Here is an 18,646-nt window from a genome sequence, read left to right on the forward strand (position 1 = left end):
AGATATCAAATATGGATGTATTTACTTTTCTTATTTTAGGTTTTCTTCCATTCACTGCATTGTTTCCTTTCTGTTTCAGCTGCTATTTCTTTTTCTGTTTGTTGGTGTCTCTCTTTTGTCTTAGAGATGATGTAAAATGCCTCACGATCCATGGCACTGATACTTCTGAAGGAAAAGCTGACTGGAATGTAGGCAGGTTGGTGTTTCTCGAGTGGCAGCTTCATTCTAGATGAGCTGAGGTGCCTATTTTACTGAGCATCCCAACTCAGAGTACCTGTGGGAAGGTTCTCTCAGTCTAGTCTACTTCCCCAGAAGTAAATCTGTCTGGTGGTGGGTGTGTGTGGGAGTGGAGGGATTTAAGCCTGGCAACTAGTATTCTCAGACCTAAGTAGGGAGAAAGGTTGGAGTTGTGTCTCCAAATGCCCTGTTTTAGCCCTACTTGTACTGTGATCATCGGAGGTGACTCCAACTCATTCTCCCTCTGAGATTCTGCAGATTAAGGCTGCTTCTGGACTTTCCCAATGTTTCATACAGTTTTCAGCTCACAGATCTGCTAAATCATTTACCACCCTTCTTTCAATTTTCTTCTGTGTTTTATTATTCCCACCTCCTTTCTCATTTTCTTTGTCTTTATGGGACTATGATTTTTCCTATCATTTTTCTGGAAGTATTTTAAGAGTATTTTAAGAGTGAGAAGTGGAAAATACATTGAAAATACTATCTTTTAAACCTAGTATTCCTTCTACACTTTGAAAAACTTATGGAAGGCCAACTATATACTAGGCTTTTTATCTCTTCTCTTCCTCACTTATAGGTAACAACAATGTAATACCTATTTCATGGGATTATACTGAAGAGTATATGAGAAAAATCCAGGTAAAGCACTGATTATAACTATTATAATTGTGAAAACAATGTGGACCAAGCAATACATGGCAAAGCAGTGTGTGCAAAGCCCAGAGGAAAAAAAAAGTTTTTTCTGGAATTAATATAGTGCTCTGTGGTCCTGTGACCAGCAACAGCAGTTATCACCTGAAAACTGGTTAGAAATTCAAATGCTGAGTCCCCACCCCATACCTACTGAATCAGAAACTCTGGAAGTGGCCCTGTACTCTGTCCTTTAAACAAACAATTCAGGTGATTCTGATGCCGATTAAAGTTTAGGACCCACTGATATAGAGGCAAGGAAATGGGCTCCCTTTCATTGTAGGTGATACTGGGGACCACCTATAGGCCTTGAATTTGTATCACATGCTAAGAAGAGTGAGGCTAACATTTATTTTTTTAAAGATTTTATTTATTTATTTTTAAAGCTAGGGAAAGAGAGAGAGAGAAACATCAATGTATGAGAGAAACATTCATCAGTTGCCTCTCACACACCCCCAACCAGGGACTGGTCTACAACCCAGGCATGTGCCCTGACCAGGAATCAAACCAGTGAATTTTCAACCAACTGGACCACACCAGTCAGGGCAAGGTCAACATTTTTAAAAAAGCAGAGACTTGTGGGGAAGAAAGCCAGAGAAGAGACTTGCACATAAAAGACTGATTCCAAGCCCTGAGGATGTGGTCCTGCAGCTTCTCTCTTCAACTCTGTGAGCTCTGCCAGAATCCTGCTCAGTAACATGGAACAATGCCTCACCCGCCCCCACCTTTGTTTTTCTGAAGCCAGTTTAAATCAAGTTTCTGGCATCTGCAACCCAAAGAATCCAGACTAGCATAACCCTTTCTCTTTAAGAAGCAGAGTGAATCTGACCTTCCCCTGTGCTCTACTACAGTCCCAGAGAACTGGCAAGGGGCAGCTCCCATAGGAAGCCAGTTATGAGAACCTGCCAACCAGCCCTACCATTGACAAATTCCACCATGCTCTGAATTCAGTGTCTTCTCTGCTTATATATTGTGGACAAATAGGGTCTGCTTACACATACAAGAATCAAATTCAATAAATTTACCTCTTGGTTTTTCAGGATTTGGTGAGCACACCCATGTTCATCATGTTCATAACATTCATAGTTTTGTGAATTTTCATCATCCTTCTTATTCTTCACCTTGTCCCTCCTAATCCTACTAAATTTCATAGAGCTTGCTCACTGAGATTCACAAGATCTTTCTGTAGTTCAAGGGCTACTAAACCTTTGCTGATCATCAAAATCACCTAGGAAGACCTTTAAACATACAATGCCCACACTCCACTCCAGACCTACTAAATCTCTCTGGGCCATTTTCTACATACACACATACTCAATAAAGATAGATACACATATGCATACATATAAAAATGTACATATAAATACACACACACACAATCCATCTCCTGGTGAAACTAATGACCCTCATTTCTGTGGCTTTGCATTGCCCTGAAAATTATGTTTTCTTAGCACCAAGAATTTCATTGTAACAGTGAAATTTGAAGCATGAATATTTTTTCTCAGAGTCACAAAATTAAAGCTCAATTTTCATAGAAAATCATTATAAATGAAGCTCTTCTCAACTCTGCAAAATATCCCTAGAAAAGGCAATGTAGACAAAATGGTCTAACAACAAACAACAAATATCTGTTACATGGTTTGCCACTTCCTTTTGCTTCCATGAGACTATGGACTCTGCTACCAAGTCTGGGCATGTTTTTCAAATACAGGGTTCCTGGCAGCCCATATCAATCCACTGGAGAAAACACATATGCTATAACCTGAAACTTCTGGGTTTAAACTTCAGAGGCCTGGATAGTAGTCCCAACACTGCCATTTGCTATGAAAACTTCCTTTTGTCAATTCCATCTTCTTTAAAACAGAAATAACCCCTACATTTTCTTCTTATACAAAAATGATGAGGAAAAACAGATTTATGAATCTAGAAAATTCAAAATGATGTCCCTCAAATAGAAGATCAAATAGAAGATGAGGAAAAACTGAGATTTATGAATCTAGAAAATTCAAAATGATGTCTCCCAAAGATCAAATTTTGGTAGATCTACCCAAAATTTGGTAACTGAGATATTACACTAAAGATATGTAAACCAAAGCAGAATACTGGATAAAATGAAAGAATCCCATAGTTCTTTTCTTAAACACATGAAGCAAGAATGATCAAAATTCCACTTAAAATTCCTCAGTCCAAAAAAATTATCCCTTTCATAGTTTTAATACTTTTAGGCAAATTGAAGCAATGAACAGGTAGTAAAAGAAAATATAAATAAGTGTCAAAAAGAAAGCTACTCTATAATGACTGTTTTCAAAAGCACTTATATTTTTCATTTTGAAATAAAATTTTGGTATTAAATAAACCAATGCAAAAATATTATGATATTTGCATGAATGAAGGTTAAAAACCTACTAATAAGTAATGAAACACAATACCAGTTTAGCAATCAATACTGAAAGATAATTTAACTAAGCATAAAATAGAAAATCTGGGTTAAGCCTGAAGGCAAAGCTATAAACCAATTTCAATGCATATATACTAGCTAGTTCTATGATTGTAAAGATAATTATAGCAGTAGCTAACATATATTGAGTGCTAATTCTATGCTTGTTACTTTATATATATATATTTAATTTTATTTACTTTTAAAGAAAGGGGAAGTGAGGGAAAAAGAGAGGGACAAAAACATCAATGTGCAAGAGATACATCCATCAGTTGTCTCTCGCAAACCCTCTACTGCAGACCTGGCCTACAGTCCAGACCGCATGTGCCCTGACTGGGAATCGAACCAGCGACCTCTCAGTTTGCAGGCTGGTACTCAATCCGCTGAGTCACATCACCCAGGGCACCTTATTTATTAATTTAATCCTTAAAACCACCTTGTGAAATAAATAAAAATAACTATTTTCATATACAAATGATGAAGCAGGGTAAAAGAAGTTAACTATCTTACTCAAGGTCATGCTTATAGGAAGTGGTTCAGCTCAGATTTGAAACCTCTCATAAAATAATTTGTGAGAAAGGTATTATTATTATAGCCTCCAGTTATTTAAAAACCTATTATCATATAGCCTGTGGGTTTATATAGTACTTATCACAGTACCTACTATTCTCCAGGCAGTCAATATTTATTGAATATTTACTTCCTATTTCCAGAAAGCATTTTCCTTTATCTTTCCTATCTGTTCAGAATAGTAGTGTGGCATGCCAGGGCACCTTTCTCCATAAATGAAAATAGGGACACATTGACTAATATATTACTCCTTGGCTCCTTTTCTTTAGGCATTGTGGAAACCAACACCCTCTATTATAGAAATACATTTCTATAAAAGGGTAGACAGACAGATATTGCATGTACAGGTATTTGGGTCAGTTACTGCTTTCTTTGCATCAATTACTTTTATTCTAAATATGACCCCTTTTGGTGGAGCCTCTAGCCCACTATCCATTAATGGTATTTTCCCCCTTTTTAAGGGGTGGGGTGAGGTTTAGTCATTTTCTTTTCAAGACTTAATTAATAGAGATCACCTAATTTTAAGCAGACCAGACCACACAAAACTATTCTAAAAGGAAACCAACTAGGACAATTAAAAGAAAAATAATTAGAAAGTAAATAGGGAGAAGTAAAACCAACCATATCCTGAAGAAGCATGTTGTGTAAAAACCTAAAAAAAGGAAAAACGTTTTCTACATTCTTCTTTCTGAGGAAAATCCTAGCTTGTGTTGAAGTCCAGGTTTTCAAAATATTTCTGATACGCTAAAGAACAATTAAGAATGGAAAGGAAATAGAAAAATAGCAGCCTTCTCAAAACATGGAAGGCTTTATATATGTATATATTTAACTTGTGGAAAATACATTGTTTAGGCACTAATAAGGAAACCTAAATTATGGTTAACTATTAATTCTACTTTTATATCTTTGTGATGTGAATCAAGTTAACATTTTATTTACTTTACTCTCAGATACTTCAATATTATAATTTTCTTTTTAAAATATATTAACCCTAAACCATATCTAATAAATAAAGATTTGGAAAGGACTGTTTGTTTATTTGTTCTGCCAAAATCCATTTACCCTTCTTCTTGGAAATAGTCTGGATGAGATTTACCTGTTAGGTGAGGTCATGTTAAGGCAGGATAGTAAGAAGTTAGAAAAATTCCTTGACAAGTAGAATAGGGAAACTGAGACAAGATAATTAAGGCCAAACTATTTGAACAATTCACAGCCAGCCGGTGAATTGTAGACCTTATCTTTCCTAACCAAAGACATTTGAGAGCAAATGTTTTATACCTCTCCACCTTAAGTAGAGAATAAATAGCTTAAATCACCCTGGTCAGGGAATTAGGTAACAGAGACCCAAATAGTGCCATTTGTGCCAGCCAAACCCAGGACAGATGGTCAAGGGAACAAGTAACAAAAACAAACAAAGAAACAAATTAAAAAAAAAAAAAAAAAACTCATTAAAGCCAGACAGACCCAAGATAAAAGTAAAGCATTAAAGCTGTCCCGAAAGTGATCCCAAACTTCCCTATATGCTCATTTTGATGAATCAATATATTGAAGAACACACCTGGAAAACTAATGAATATTCTGTTAAGACTGTCCCTTGAGGCCTCCCCTAGGATTCCCACCCACAGATGAGAGAGAAAAACCCTCAGGATAAAGGATGCCAGCACAGGCTCCCTCCGGAGCACACCCTCGCCCTTCTGCCCTCCCAGGCATGCATCTTTACTTTTCTCTCTAGTGAGACTTGCATCTAGGGGAGCAGTGAACAGAGGCGGTAAGTCCTGGGCTAACCCCCTGAACCTGCCTCCAACTTTTTCAGTTAACTAGCAGGCCCACCTTAGCTAACTTCTGTCTTTGTGACTTTTACTTATCAGTGAATTCACGCAGGCCAGTGTGGCTCACTTCTTTCCCATGTTTCTAGGGAGCCAAAGCAGCCCTGCCTAGGCTCACTCCTGTTGCCTCTTCTACCTTAAGCCCTTCCTTTGTTTCACTGTCCCCAACTTTAATAAACATAGTCTCAAAAACCACCTAGACTCCTATTACGAAATCTTTCCTGCACAATGTCAAGAATTCCCACACTAGAGGCCAGTTGAGGCAGACCCACTCTGGCCCAGTCCCTTTCCAGTGACAATGTGATGAAGTTCTTGTCAACAGATGAGCTTAAGTGAAGTACACCACCTCAGGCTGTACCCTCTTCCCTTTCTCATCAGCTATAATCCAGGCATGGTGGTGACTCAGCTTAGATCATGCACATAGTGTCAGTGCCCTGTGAAATGACTATGGAGCAGAGCTGCCCTGTCAACCTGAACTGTTCCCTTTGGAATAATTGAGTGAAAAAGAAATAAACTTCCTTTAATCACAACAATTTAACTATTAAAATGGTACTGTCCATTCTTGTAGGGTCAAATCGCCTTCTAAATCAGTATAGCTATCTCTTTGCAAATTGCCACAATTCTTAAGTGTCCCTATTTTCAATGTGTCCCTATTTTCATTTATGGGGAAAGATGCCCTGCCAACAGCCACTAACAATAAAATAAAAAGGTAATGAAAAATCTATTCAGGAACTACTTTATATTGAAAAGTTCAACATACATATGAAATCTTTCTTTGTCCTAAAATTCTGTGTAAGCAATTACTAAGGTTTCTGTTTCAGGCATCTCCTGTTTGAGACATGGGCATTATTTAGATTTAAAGTAAAAACATGTAATTGTTTACTCTCCTTACGTCTGGCACTTCCCAGAAAGATGGCTAAGGCAGTGAAGTGACAACCAAGAATTTCCTAACCAAATTCTTTCACTTCTTTCATTCCAATTACATCACCAGTATAGGTCATACTTCACTGTAAGAAACAAAGTGTGTTTCCTGTTTGCCATTAGAACTGAAACCTTATTTGAGTTTATTTTACAAATTGGCTGCATAGTTCATGACACATTAGTATAAATTCCCTTCACAGTTACCTATCTTGTACACCACCATTTTGTACCTTGATAAGCTAAGAAATACTATATTGTTCAGTCCTAAAATTATTCAGAGATCTTCTAAGAGGGACATTTGTTAGATATAATTATCATTTTATGCATACATCACTGAGGCTACTTCTCTATATATTCCAATCTACTTGGCCTCAACACTTACTAAAATCATTCCAGTTCAAAGTATAAAATGCTGGAAGAGGGAAGTTCTATTTTAACTGCTTTAAAATATAAAATGCATATAACCATTGTAGTTTTTCAAATTGTCTATTTAATAGCATATTAATTCAGGCTGTCTACTGACTCTATTCAACCATCCTAATCAATATGAGAGGAAAATACTTTATTTTTATGAAAAGGCCAGGATGAGGAAGACTAACTTATTTACCCAATGTAGACACAATACACATTCATTAAAGAAGTAGTAGGGAGAAGAAATTCAAAAGACCAGTTGTATTTGTAGGGGACCTATGTATATGTACTGAAATTTGGAATTTTCAATGAAAACCCAATATTTGAGTTACCTCCTAACTAGCATATCTTTGTGGACCAGAAAATTAAATACAAAAAAGGTTAAGCAAAAAGAAGACAATGGCAGGCACATACACACTATAAAGAATTACATAATTCTTTGAAATATATTCGCTAATGATACAGCAGATAGAGGTTTGATCTCCAAGATATATAAAGAACTCACTCGACTCCACTCCAACAAGACAAACGATCCAATCAAAAAATGGGCAAAGGACCTGGGCAGACACTTTTCCAAGGAGGAGATACAGAGGACCCAGAGGCATTTGAAAGGATGCCCAGCATCACTAGCCATCAGAGAAATGCAGATCAAAACCACCATGAGGTACCACCTCACACCGGTCAGAATGGCCATCATAAACAGATCCACAAACAACAGGTGCTGGTGAGGCTGTGGAGAAAAGGGAACCCTAGTACACTATTGGTGGGAATGCAGACTGGTGCAACCACTGTGGAAAGCAGTGTGGAATATCCTCAGAAAGCTGAAAATGGAACTGCCTTTTGATCCAGTGATTCCCCTGCTGGGACTATACCTTAAGAACACCAAAACGCCAATACAAAAGAACCTATGCACCCCAATGTTCATCGCAGCACAATTGACAATAGCCAAGTGTTGGAAGCAACCTAAATGCCCATCAGTAGATGATTGGATCAAAAAGTGATGGTACATATACACAATGGAATACTACGCAGCAGAAAGAAAAAAAGAACTACTAAACTTTGCTACAGCATGGATGGAACTCGAGAGCATTATGCTAAGCGAAATAAGCCAGGGGGCGAAAGACAAATACCATATGATCTCACCTATAAGTGGAACCTAACCAACAATACAAAGATGCAAGGAAAATAAGACCAGCAACACTGAAAGGAAAAGAAATCAACAGAGACAAGAGGGAAGCAGGGAGTGGGGGCGGGAAAAGGAAGGGAAGGGGAAAGTCAAGGAACATATAGCAAGGACTCATGGACAAAACCAAAGGGGAAGAGCTGAGGGAGGGAAGGTGGGAGGGGGCAAGGGAAAGTGGTGGGGGGTAGGCAGAGACAAATGTATTTGAAAAAATTAAAATAAAATTTAAAAAAAATTACATATGGCAGAGAGAAAACAAAACATTAACCAGACAATGACAAATCAACTTCAATTTTGACATTGTTTTATTTTAATATGCCAATGCACACATTCAGAGCTCCCTTATTCAGATAAAATTCAGCATTTCCAGGGTGCAAAAGAAAAAAAAAGGCAAAGATGAAGGCACAAAACTTCTCAGGTGACCAAAAACTAAAGCTGAAGCACATTACTCATAGCAGAGCATCCTAGAAACCCATTTCCTATTATCTAAAAATAAATTCTGAGAAGCATGTTTGTTGGTATCTCTAATTCATCATAGGAATTCATAATGTAAATTAGGACTGGAAAGTGACAATGATGAGAAGGAAATCAGAAAGTGAGGGAGACAGGAAAGCTTAAAACACTGGCAGGCTCTCCCTGGAGCACGCCCAAACCTTTCTTTCCACTCAGGCCTTCCCCTTTACTTTCTCTCCTAAGTTCTAAGGAACAGCATGAGACTTGTATCCAGGAGAGCAACCAGCAGCAGCAGCTTGTCCTGGGCTTACCCCTTGATCCTTTCTCCAGGGCCCCTCTTTTCTCTGACTTTTCAGTGAGCTAACAAGCTGCTAACAAGCTTCTTCCCTGTAGTATTTCTAGGGAGCCAAAGCAGAGGACAACCTAGGCTCTCTCCTGTCCCTGGTTTTAACAAACATAGAGGAGGAAGGAAGGGAGTGAGGGAGGGAATAAAACACACAGATAAAAGTCCTAGCACTCTGAGATACTCTAAAGTACAAAGGGACTGTCACACCACAGCAATCTGGTAAGGCTTCAAGGACCTGTAACAATGTCATATGGAGAGCCCTACGTCATTAAGGGAAGATTCAAACATATTCAGTTATTTTACAAAAACAAGTAAGTGTGCACCATAGACTGCTTCTTAAATAGTTTTATCAAAAGCAATTATTTTGTTTTGTTTATGGACTGTTTGCTTATTTAGAAATTCATTTGTGAGAAACCAGGCTAGATAAGATTTTACTACAAGTAATCTGATCATAGTGAACAATATCTCTGACCTTTACTCATAGAATTATTGTCACTGACCTAATTTACAGTAAGAGGAAATATACCAATTTTTTTCCCAACAGGTATGTTCTAATCTGATTCATGCTACTTGCCCAAGGCCATTGATCAACTGTGTAAACACGGAGCCAGAACTAACACAACAGTCTTAAAACAGGCTTAAAATCTATCTACCCAACACTTTCTTCCCAGGTTTTAGAAAGATAACATAGCAAAACTAGCAAAATGTACTTGGGATGGGTGTAACACCTAGAACAAGTCAGAGCAAGTCCCTGTGTACAAGGCAACACCTTCAAAATCACTTCAGATTAATGGAAGTACTATTTTAAAATAACTTTTCTTGATTCAGTCAAGATGTTTGGAAAATAACACAAAGATAAAATTAATAAATTCTAATTTTTAGTTTCAAAACTTAGTTTTCTATCATAGAATACTTTAATGTCTTTTTATATAACACTATTTCAGTTTAAAATGCTCCAAATTTCTGTCAGTTATAATGCCCAGTAATTTTATAGTCAGATTATTTTAATTTCACATTCACCAACTAAATATTTTCCAAAGCTCGTATTTTCCTTCAATTCATTCCTTCATTGAACAAATATTTACTGCACATCTCTCTGCTAGGTACCAGTTGGAACCCAGGGAGTCAGCAGGGAATACAATATAGCCTATGCCTAACTGAGCTGCTTATTCGGGGAGGGAAATAATTAAATACCATCTAGTTTCTCTAATAGGATTACCTGTTGGCATCGTAATTGTTATGTTCCCAAGTATACTGTTTCCATCAACTAACCAATTAATTAAGTCTCTTTGAGATAGCTAGACACGCTGGGGATGTCCAAAAAAAAGTCTGGACTTATTTCATGGGACAAGTAACTGTGCATTAAATGCAAACATGTTACACATTTGATGTAGGTATACTCTTTATTCAGTACATTAACCTACCTATTAAATTATCGTATGTGCAAAGATTTAAAGTCTATTTTTCTTCTCTAGTTTAGTTTTTCCTACATATGAGCACCACGGTAAAATTTTAGGTTTTACTTTTCTCATCTTTTAGAAAAAGAGGAAAAACATACAAAGTAGTGGTATTATCTCAAGATCCTTTTCTTTTTAGTACAAAAATTATGAAGAAAACATTGCAACAGAAATATTTACCCAAACTGAGGCTAATTCTGATGTTCAAGAGATTTTAAGGCATTTCCTCTCCTCTATAAAGTGTGGCTTCTAATAAAATGCTTTGTGCCTAATGAAAATTTCGCCATACTGAGCATATGAACCCCAAGTACACAAAAATGTAAAGCATCACATGTATATATCCACTTATTAGTGGTTTGTTAATCAGTCCAATATACTAAAATGACTATATTTTGTTAGAGAAAAATTTCAGAAAATGAAACGGTTCAAAAAATTAGGTTTTTGCCAAAATGTTCCAAGTACTATGCCATTTTAGTTTTTAAGTGAACAGTAAAACAAAATCACCCTAATAGTTATTTGTATCATAGTTTTTAATCTATGTACCACTTTAATAAAACTTTCTCAATAATGATTTTCATATTAATTTATCTGAAAATACAACAGTTGGGTTTATAGATTTTATCCTCCTTGGTACTTATAGGGAAGTAAACTCTAAAGAAACTAGCTCACAGCATCAACTGTTTCCTTCAGTTTTGATCCTCTTGGTTGCTCTACATAAGAATAAAGGAATGAACTGTTAATAAAGGTTTGCTAAAAGTAAGAATTAACCACATTTCCACCTTTGACTGCTCAAGTCTTCAGTGACCCAAGACTGCTACTGCAAACATATCAAACTGGTATAGCAACTAGAGAATAAATATTAAGTATAAAGGACCCTGACCAGGTGGGTAAGTTTGTTAGAGCGTCATGCCGTACACCAAAGATTGCAGAGTCCATCCCAGTCAGGGCATCTATGTTGCACATTCAGTCCCCAATAGGTGAGTCTCTGGGAGGCAACCAATCAATGTTTCTCTCTTCCTCCCTCCCTAAAATTCAATAAACATGTCCTCTGGTGAGGATTTTTTTTTTAAGTTACCATATTTTGTTATGTACGATGTGCACATTTTTGCCCAAATTTTTGCAGGGAAATATAAGGATGTGCATTATACAATGGAAGCACATGAAACACCTTGTATCTATTGTGTTTTGTTGTTACATAAAATTTCTTGTACCGTATGTCCAAAAATAAATGCTAAAATCCCTTCATAACACAAAAAAACAAGTATCCAAATATAAAGAATTGGATTATTAAAAGATTTTCCTTAAAGTTTGAGCAAAAACATGCGTTTGCATTATACATGGCAAAATATGGTAAGTATAAAGAGAAATAATATATACTACGTTTCTTCTTCAAAAAACTAAGCCGTGGCCCTGGCCCACGTGGCTCCATTGGTTGGTGCATCACTTCGTAATCTAAAGGATGAGTTTGATCCCCAATCATGGCACATACCTGGGTTGCAGACCCATCCCAAGTCCAGGCACTTAGAAGGCAACTAATCGCTCTCTAGCATCTGTCTCTCTCTTCCTCCTCTTCTCTCCCTCCCTGCCTCTAAAAAAAAATTAATGAACAAATGTCCTCAAGTAAGGATTTAAAAAAACAAAACAAAAAACCTAAGCCAAAGAGGATGGAAAGACATAAATCTTTTAGGCAAGACAACTACAAAAATATGCTGCCATGTAATACAACCTACAGACCCATTTAATTTTGTTTAAAACCATCACTTTGAAAGTCTAAATCAAGGACTTAGGATTCTATCTTTAAAATAAAAAAATAAATAAAGAACCTGTTTAAAACATTAATGGGTTTATACTCTTTAGAAACATATCTAATTAGTCCATTGGTTTTTTGTGCATATTTTAAGCATCCCCAAATTTTATGCAGCTCTAAATAATGTGCAGAAAAGACCATATTAGCCAAGTGATTCATTTAAAATAATTTTTCTTACCAAGTTACACAGTGAAGTTTTATCTTCCCTAAAAAACCAGAGATGCATGAAGTTAACATTTAAACCTCTGACAAATTATCTTTCCTTGATGATCAATGGCATCCTTCCAAAACAGTGGTTAAGCAATGAACTTAAGCTCTACTCAATTGTGTCTATAACCATGACACCTAAACAACTGAAAAGCAAAAATTCCAAACTGTTTTCAATCTGCAATAACATACCCAGGATTATGTATACAGATGCACTTCTCAACTAAATCTGATTATCTTAAAATTCATAAATTCTCACGGTCTCAAAAGGCCAGACTAAATAAAGATTAGGGCACTGCTTTAGCTACTCTTTAAAACATTAAAACCTCTGCTGACTGGACTATGATAATTAAACATTGTGCTGGTTAACAATACTTGCACTTCCCTGTTCATTAGTCAATAGGTATATTAGATAGGAATTATAATTAGAAATAATGAGAACTATTTCTTGAGTTACTCCACCTTTAAATTATCTGACTTATTTTTTGGACTTACTAATGATTACCCTATCCTATTCATGGGAGAACTTAAGAAAACCTGTCTCATATCTGTGGCACCTTTACACGTTAAAAAAAAAGTGTAGATGAGAAAGGCTCCTACAGATAACACTTTGTAATTTAAAAACCACTTTAGCCAAACAAGTAAAACTATGCATTTTATTCATTCACTCCATCACTGAGAATTGCTCTATTGTACAAATACAGTATTGTACAAAAAAACCCCACAAAATGTTACAAAATAAAAATGTACAAACTTCATTACTTAATAAATATGACTCAAAGTAGTTAAAGTGGAAGAAAGATTTTAGGTTGGGAACAGTTTGACCCAGCAAACCATACAAGCCATTTTACACACATTTTTGTTTGTACATGACACAGGACAATCCTATCTTGCCTTTTTAAAAACTTTAAAAGGAACAGAATATTAAGATAATATTCTCCTGCTATAAAATGATTGCAAATGTTGGTTCAAGGCATTCATTAGTTTTCAAATCTCAGTTGAATCCAAGAAGCTATATAAAGCAGGAGACATCACAAAGTTTTACATCATGTTAAAATTCTTTTATAACAAAATGACAAATATAAATAAAAACAATTGAGAGCACCAATCTACTCTAAACATCAATCAGAATACAGAAAAATCACTCTGCCATCAGCAAATATCAGACTTTCATTCAAGTAAGAGCTGGCACTGCCCCTTAAAGGGCAAAGAAAAAAATCCACAATCTTCCCTTCCATTATTTCTCTTTAAAAGGTTGACCATTTCTAAAATGATTTCTAAAGCAAATGTTTCATCAAAATGGAATGGGCCAATCATCTTATAACATGAATATATCAATCTCCATTTGAAATAATATCTAAGAATTGTAAAATTCAAATTCAACAAAAAATAGCCACTAAATCACAAACTCTGTTCAAAATAAGCTTCATATAAAGCACTTCTCTGGGTTTATGCCGGGAAGCTGTCAAAATGGAAAACATCGTAGATGAAGTTACACCAATTTTTGTAAATGTTGTGCAAAAATACATTTTTATAGAAAATAGATTAACAGTAATGAACAAATATACACTGTGAGAAATTAGCTTGCAAATTAAGTAGTGCTAACTTTATACAGCAAATTATAAATTGCAGTAGGATCATCCAAGGCTATCATGAAACATTATTTAGGTGTCCAGCAACCTTCAGCTCCGAGAACACATTCAAAATAAAAAAAATGTTAAGGCATTACACCTACAGTAATCTAGAAAGTTTAAAAGTGCTATTACCCTGATTATAGAGTTCATATAATTCTTTAAACACAAATGATGTATGCACTTTTCCCAGGGTGTAGGTTTTCAGACGCTTCAAGAGCATGCATTTTGTTCAATATACATTTTGGAGAGGGATATGGCCATGGATTTGGCAAGTTCTTCATCGCGTTTTCTTTGCACTTGAGTCTGTTTGCACCAATTGTCATACTCTGGGTTAGGATAGGAGTGATCAAACACCGCATCATAATGTCCATTACTGAGCCAACTGAGCCAAATACTAGGCCTTAGAGAATCCTCTGGGCCCAAGTAGTGAATCATAGTCGACACCGTGGGGCTCTCCAACCTCCCTCCAGTAGTTAAGTGTATATTCACATTCAGCATTTGCCCCATGGCAAGCAACTCCGGGTATCCGGCCCATGCCCCATCCTGAGCTGCAGCGATGATAAATTCCCCCACGTCGCCCTCAATCAGGGGGTTAAAGTGGTCGAGATGATCGGCGATGTAGTGCACCGTCTGTTCCCTCAGCTCCTGGTGCAGGCTCTGGTCCCCGTACACCGCCTTGCTAACTGCACGGTAGAGGCAGTTGCCGTCAGGAATGATGTGAAATCGGTACTTATTCCTTTGTCGAAGGTACTTATCCTGCCTCTCCACCTCCGCCAGGTACAGGGCCAGTTTCTCGTCTCTGGCATCTGACCTGGAGACGACCGCCTCGGCAGCGCCGCTCTGGACCGCCTCGCTGCTCCGAACCGCGGGTGCCTCAGACTCCGGGCCAGGCCGCCGAGCCTCGTCCGCGAGGGGAGAGTCGCTTCGGTCGCCGGCCCTCTCCCAGCCCCGGAGGCTCCTCTCCGCCAGGTGCTCCTCGCCCCACGGGCCGGGGCTGGGTTCCGGGCTCGCAGGGGGCGGCGCGGGACCCCGGTGCTTGGTGGCGGCCAGGGCCTGGCGGTGCTCGCTCAGACGGAAGTTTCGGTCGGGGCCCTCCCGGGCCGCGTCCAGGGCCGCGGGCTCGGGGCAGTCGGGCCTCAGCAGCTCCTCCAGGAGCCAGGCCGAGGAGCCCCGCCGCGGTGGGACCGGGGCACCGGTTGTGGGGGCCAGCAGGAGGCAGCGGCCGCGCTGGGCAGCAGGAGCCGCGGAGCCGGGCTCGGGCCCGTGCAGCAGGAGCCGGTCGGTGCCCAGGGCCCGCACGGTGATCTGAGCCGTGGACGTGTAGTGGGGCGGCAACGGCGGTTTACAAGACCCACCGGACGGGCCGGCGGCGGCTGCCGATGGGGGAGCGGCGGCCCCAGACACCATCTCGAAGCAGGAGGAGAAGGCGGGCATCTTGGCGGCGGGGGCGGCGGAGGCTTCCCGGGGCTCAGCGGCCGCTGCGGGCTGGCACTCACCGGTCTCGGGCTCCGGCGCGCCACTGGCGGGTGCTGTGGGCTGCACAGAAACCTTGAAGGGAGCAGCGGAGGGCGGAGGAGCGGGAGCTGCGGCAGTGGGACCCGGTCCCCCAGCTGGGTAGTGGGTGCAGACGCTGCTGTAGAGCTGCATGTCCCTACCCGCCGCTCGGCCCCTTATAGGCGCGGCGAGCCCCGGTGAGGGAGACACACCCTCCGGGTCCGGGGGAGGGGGCCAGTCGAGCGCGATGACCCAGTGCCCCTAGAATAGAAATGACCCAAGGGCCGCCGGCAGCCCGCGCGTAAAGAGCCGCAAATAGCGCCCGGGTCCCCGCCAAATTCCTGCTACGCCACAGAGCGCCGTGGGGGCGGGGAGAGAACGCGCGCTCGACCCCTACCGGTACGCTCGGCCCGTAGACTCCGGGCGCCGCGCCCGCTGCCACTGTTGCGGCCCGCGGCGCCGCTGGAGACTCGGAGGAAGCCGCCCGCCCCGCTGGAGCCTATCCCGCCAGCGAAGAGCTCTGCAGGGCGCACGGAGGGGCCGGGAGGCGGGGCCGCGGTTGTTTACCTCAGGCGGCGCGGCCGCGTCACGTGGGTCCGCTGGAATGTGCGACTCGTCAGGGCGCCCATTCAACTGCGCGAGCTCGCCCCGCCCCCGGCCCCGCCCCGGTCGGTGGACGTTAAGGGCGTAGATAGTGGGGCTGGCGCAGGCGGGGGCTAGCGGGCGAGGCCCGAGCTAGAGACTGCGGGGGCTCGAGCGCCTGCGCAGTCAAGGAATTCCTGGCTCCGACCCGCGTGACTCCCGCGGCCACTTCCTGTTCCTCATCCACAGGTGGTAGCGCTGCGCTTGTTGGTGCTGTTACCAGGGACTGTGGCTGGATAGGTGCTACTTAGGGCAAGCTAGAACCCTTAAAAAGCTTGTGTTTGGAAGGCAGCTTCCGTCCCCCCGTGTGGAGGATGGAGCGCTGCCTTAAAGCCTGTATGATTTGCTGCTGTCGTCTTTGTTTCAGTTCCTTGGATCAAAATGTTAATTCAGGTCGGGTGACACCATGAATTGTCCACATCACCTTGCTGCCCTGTTAAACCGAAACTTTTTTGCACCCCTAATCCATGTTGACTAGAAAATACATCACTTGGGAGACAGGAAGCCTTTCAAACAGCATTTAGAAATACCAAATGTCTAGCCACCTCCGACCTTTTGAAAACGTGTGGCTGTAACCACGTCATTGGAAATGTAGAGGGGGTCAGGGGATCGTGCTGCATTCCAAGGCCGGGTAAAAAATTGAAAACAGTTCTACCCAATGTACTAATTGTACCTTACTTGTAAAGGAAAGCCAGACTATTATTAATAAATCAACCCTGTACCAACTATATAACAGCGAGCAGCTTTTGCTATATTCTGAGCTGTGATCAAACGCTGAATTGACAGTCCCTAACGTTCAATTTGAACCTAGAAGCTATCCGACCGTTTTAGAGATAGGGAAAGAGCCGTAGGTTATGGAATACACCTTTCTCCATGCTTCTCCTGGAATGTAAATTCCCCGAATATGAGGATCTTGTCTTGTTCCCTATTATAGTTAACATCCCCGGGCACATAGTTGGAGATAATTAGTATTTACTGAATGAATTAAAGGAAAATCCTTTCCCATGGTTTCTCCAAAGGTAGTACAGAAGCCAGAGTTATAAATCCCAGTCTCCTGATCCTAGCTAGGGCTTTTAATTTGCTGTGGGTGTATGACTAGCATGATCCCACAAATAAAACACTCATCTATGCATCTTTTCAACCTCTGGTGACTAGCCTAGTGCTATCTTGTAGCCCTCTTGGGTAACTAGATAAGGGAAATTGTTACAGATTTCATGGCTACTTTTTAGGCTCTCTATTGCTCTGTACTTAAGCACTTACACCAAACTCTACCTTTAGCCCTTCTCTACCTGGAGTTCCAAAGACAATAATAAAATAATCTTCACATAATATATTACTGAGTACCCTTTGTGTACCCAGCAGAGCTAGCATAACAGGAGCCCAGAGAAAGATATGGAAACTATTAAAATTTAAAACCTAAAGCAAGAATGCATTTTAACAGGTTGGAATCAACACAGGAAAAAAAATTAATATTACATACACAGAGGATAGGCTAGGTCTAATGTACCAAATAAGGAACAGACAGATATAAACAAAGATGTGAAGATTCAAAACTTTAACATACATTAAAGCTTTTTTTTTTTTTTCCATTTTAGATTGTGGAGGAGAGGTGGACTGTGTACTATGAGAATCAGTGTCCACTCTGTATCTCAATCTGGAAAGTCTTCCTGGAGGAAATGATATTTCAGGAAATGCAAAGCAGTACCAGCCTTGGAAATGGGAGTTGTTTTCTGCCCTTGGAGTCTAATAGAAGGCAAGGCTTTACAAGTGGTAGCAAAGACATTAGAGTGAGAAAGTGAGAGAGAGGCAAATTGGAATTCTTTCATACATCATCTGAAAAGAATTACTGATGATTCCAGTCTGGAAAATCATCTGTCCAGCATATTTTGGTGGTGTGCAGAAAATTGGCAGAAGTTTAGGAAAATAGGATTCTAAACCAAAGTTGCAGAGTTATTGAATAAACTAGAAAAACAGGAAATTTACCAATTATCAACCAAAAAGTAGCAACAAAACAACCAATAGGTTAAAGCAAAACAAAAAGGACAAGGCATTTAATCTATGAATAGTTATTGAGTACCTGCTGTGTTCCCATCATGGTGCCAATTACAGAGGTTTCAGAAACATTCTGTCATACAGCCCAGGCAGCAGAAACCTAAGGCACCTTTATAAAATAGGACCGATCCTGGTATGTTTTTTGAAAGTACATATACCTAAATACCACTATCTCTTAGTTATCATCCCTTTAAAGATGCTAAAATTTCCAACCTCCTCTCCAGCCCCCAAAATAATACTTTTAAAAATGCAAACATTCATCCATTTATTCACTCATTA

General features: G+C 40.0%; 1 protein-coding gene across 1 annotated transcript; it reads right to left on the reverse strand.

The window, feature by feature from the left end:
- Positions 1–11,272: 11,272 nt before the first annotated feature.
- Positions 11,273–16,128, reverse strand: OTUD1 (OTU deubiquitinase 1). The gene has a single exon (XM_054592736.1). It carries the CDS (start codon positions 15,824–15,826, stop codon positions 14,390–14,392), a length of 1,437 nt encoding a protein of 478 aa, XP_054448711.1. The 5' UTR covers positions 15,827–16,128; the 3' UTR covers positions 11,273–14,389.
- Positions 16,129–18,646: the final 2,518 nt, after the last annotated feature.

The sequence above is a fragment of the Pteronotus mesoamericanus genome, unplaced genomic scaffold (assembly GCF_021234165.1).
Source record: "Pteronotus mesoamericanus isolate MK-2021 breed Mesoamerican mustached bat unplaced genomic scaffold, CSHL_Meso_final contig_130, whole genome shotgun sequence".
Lineage (NCBI taxonomy): Eukaryota > Metazoa > Chordata > Mammalia > Chiroptera > Mormoopidae > Pteronotus > Pteronotus mesoamericanus.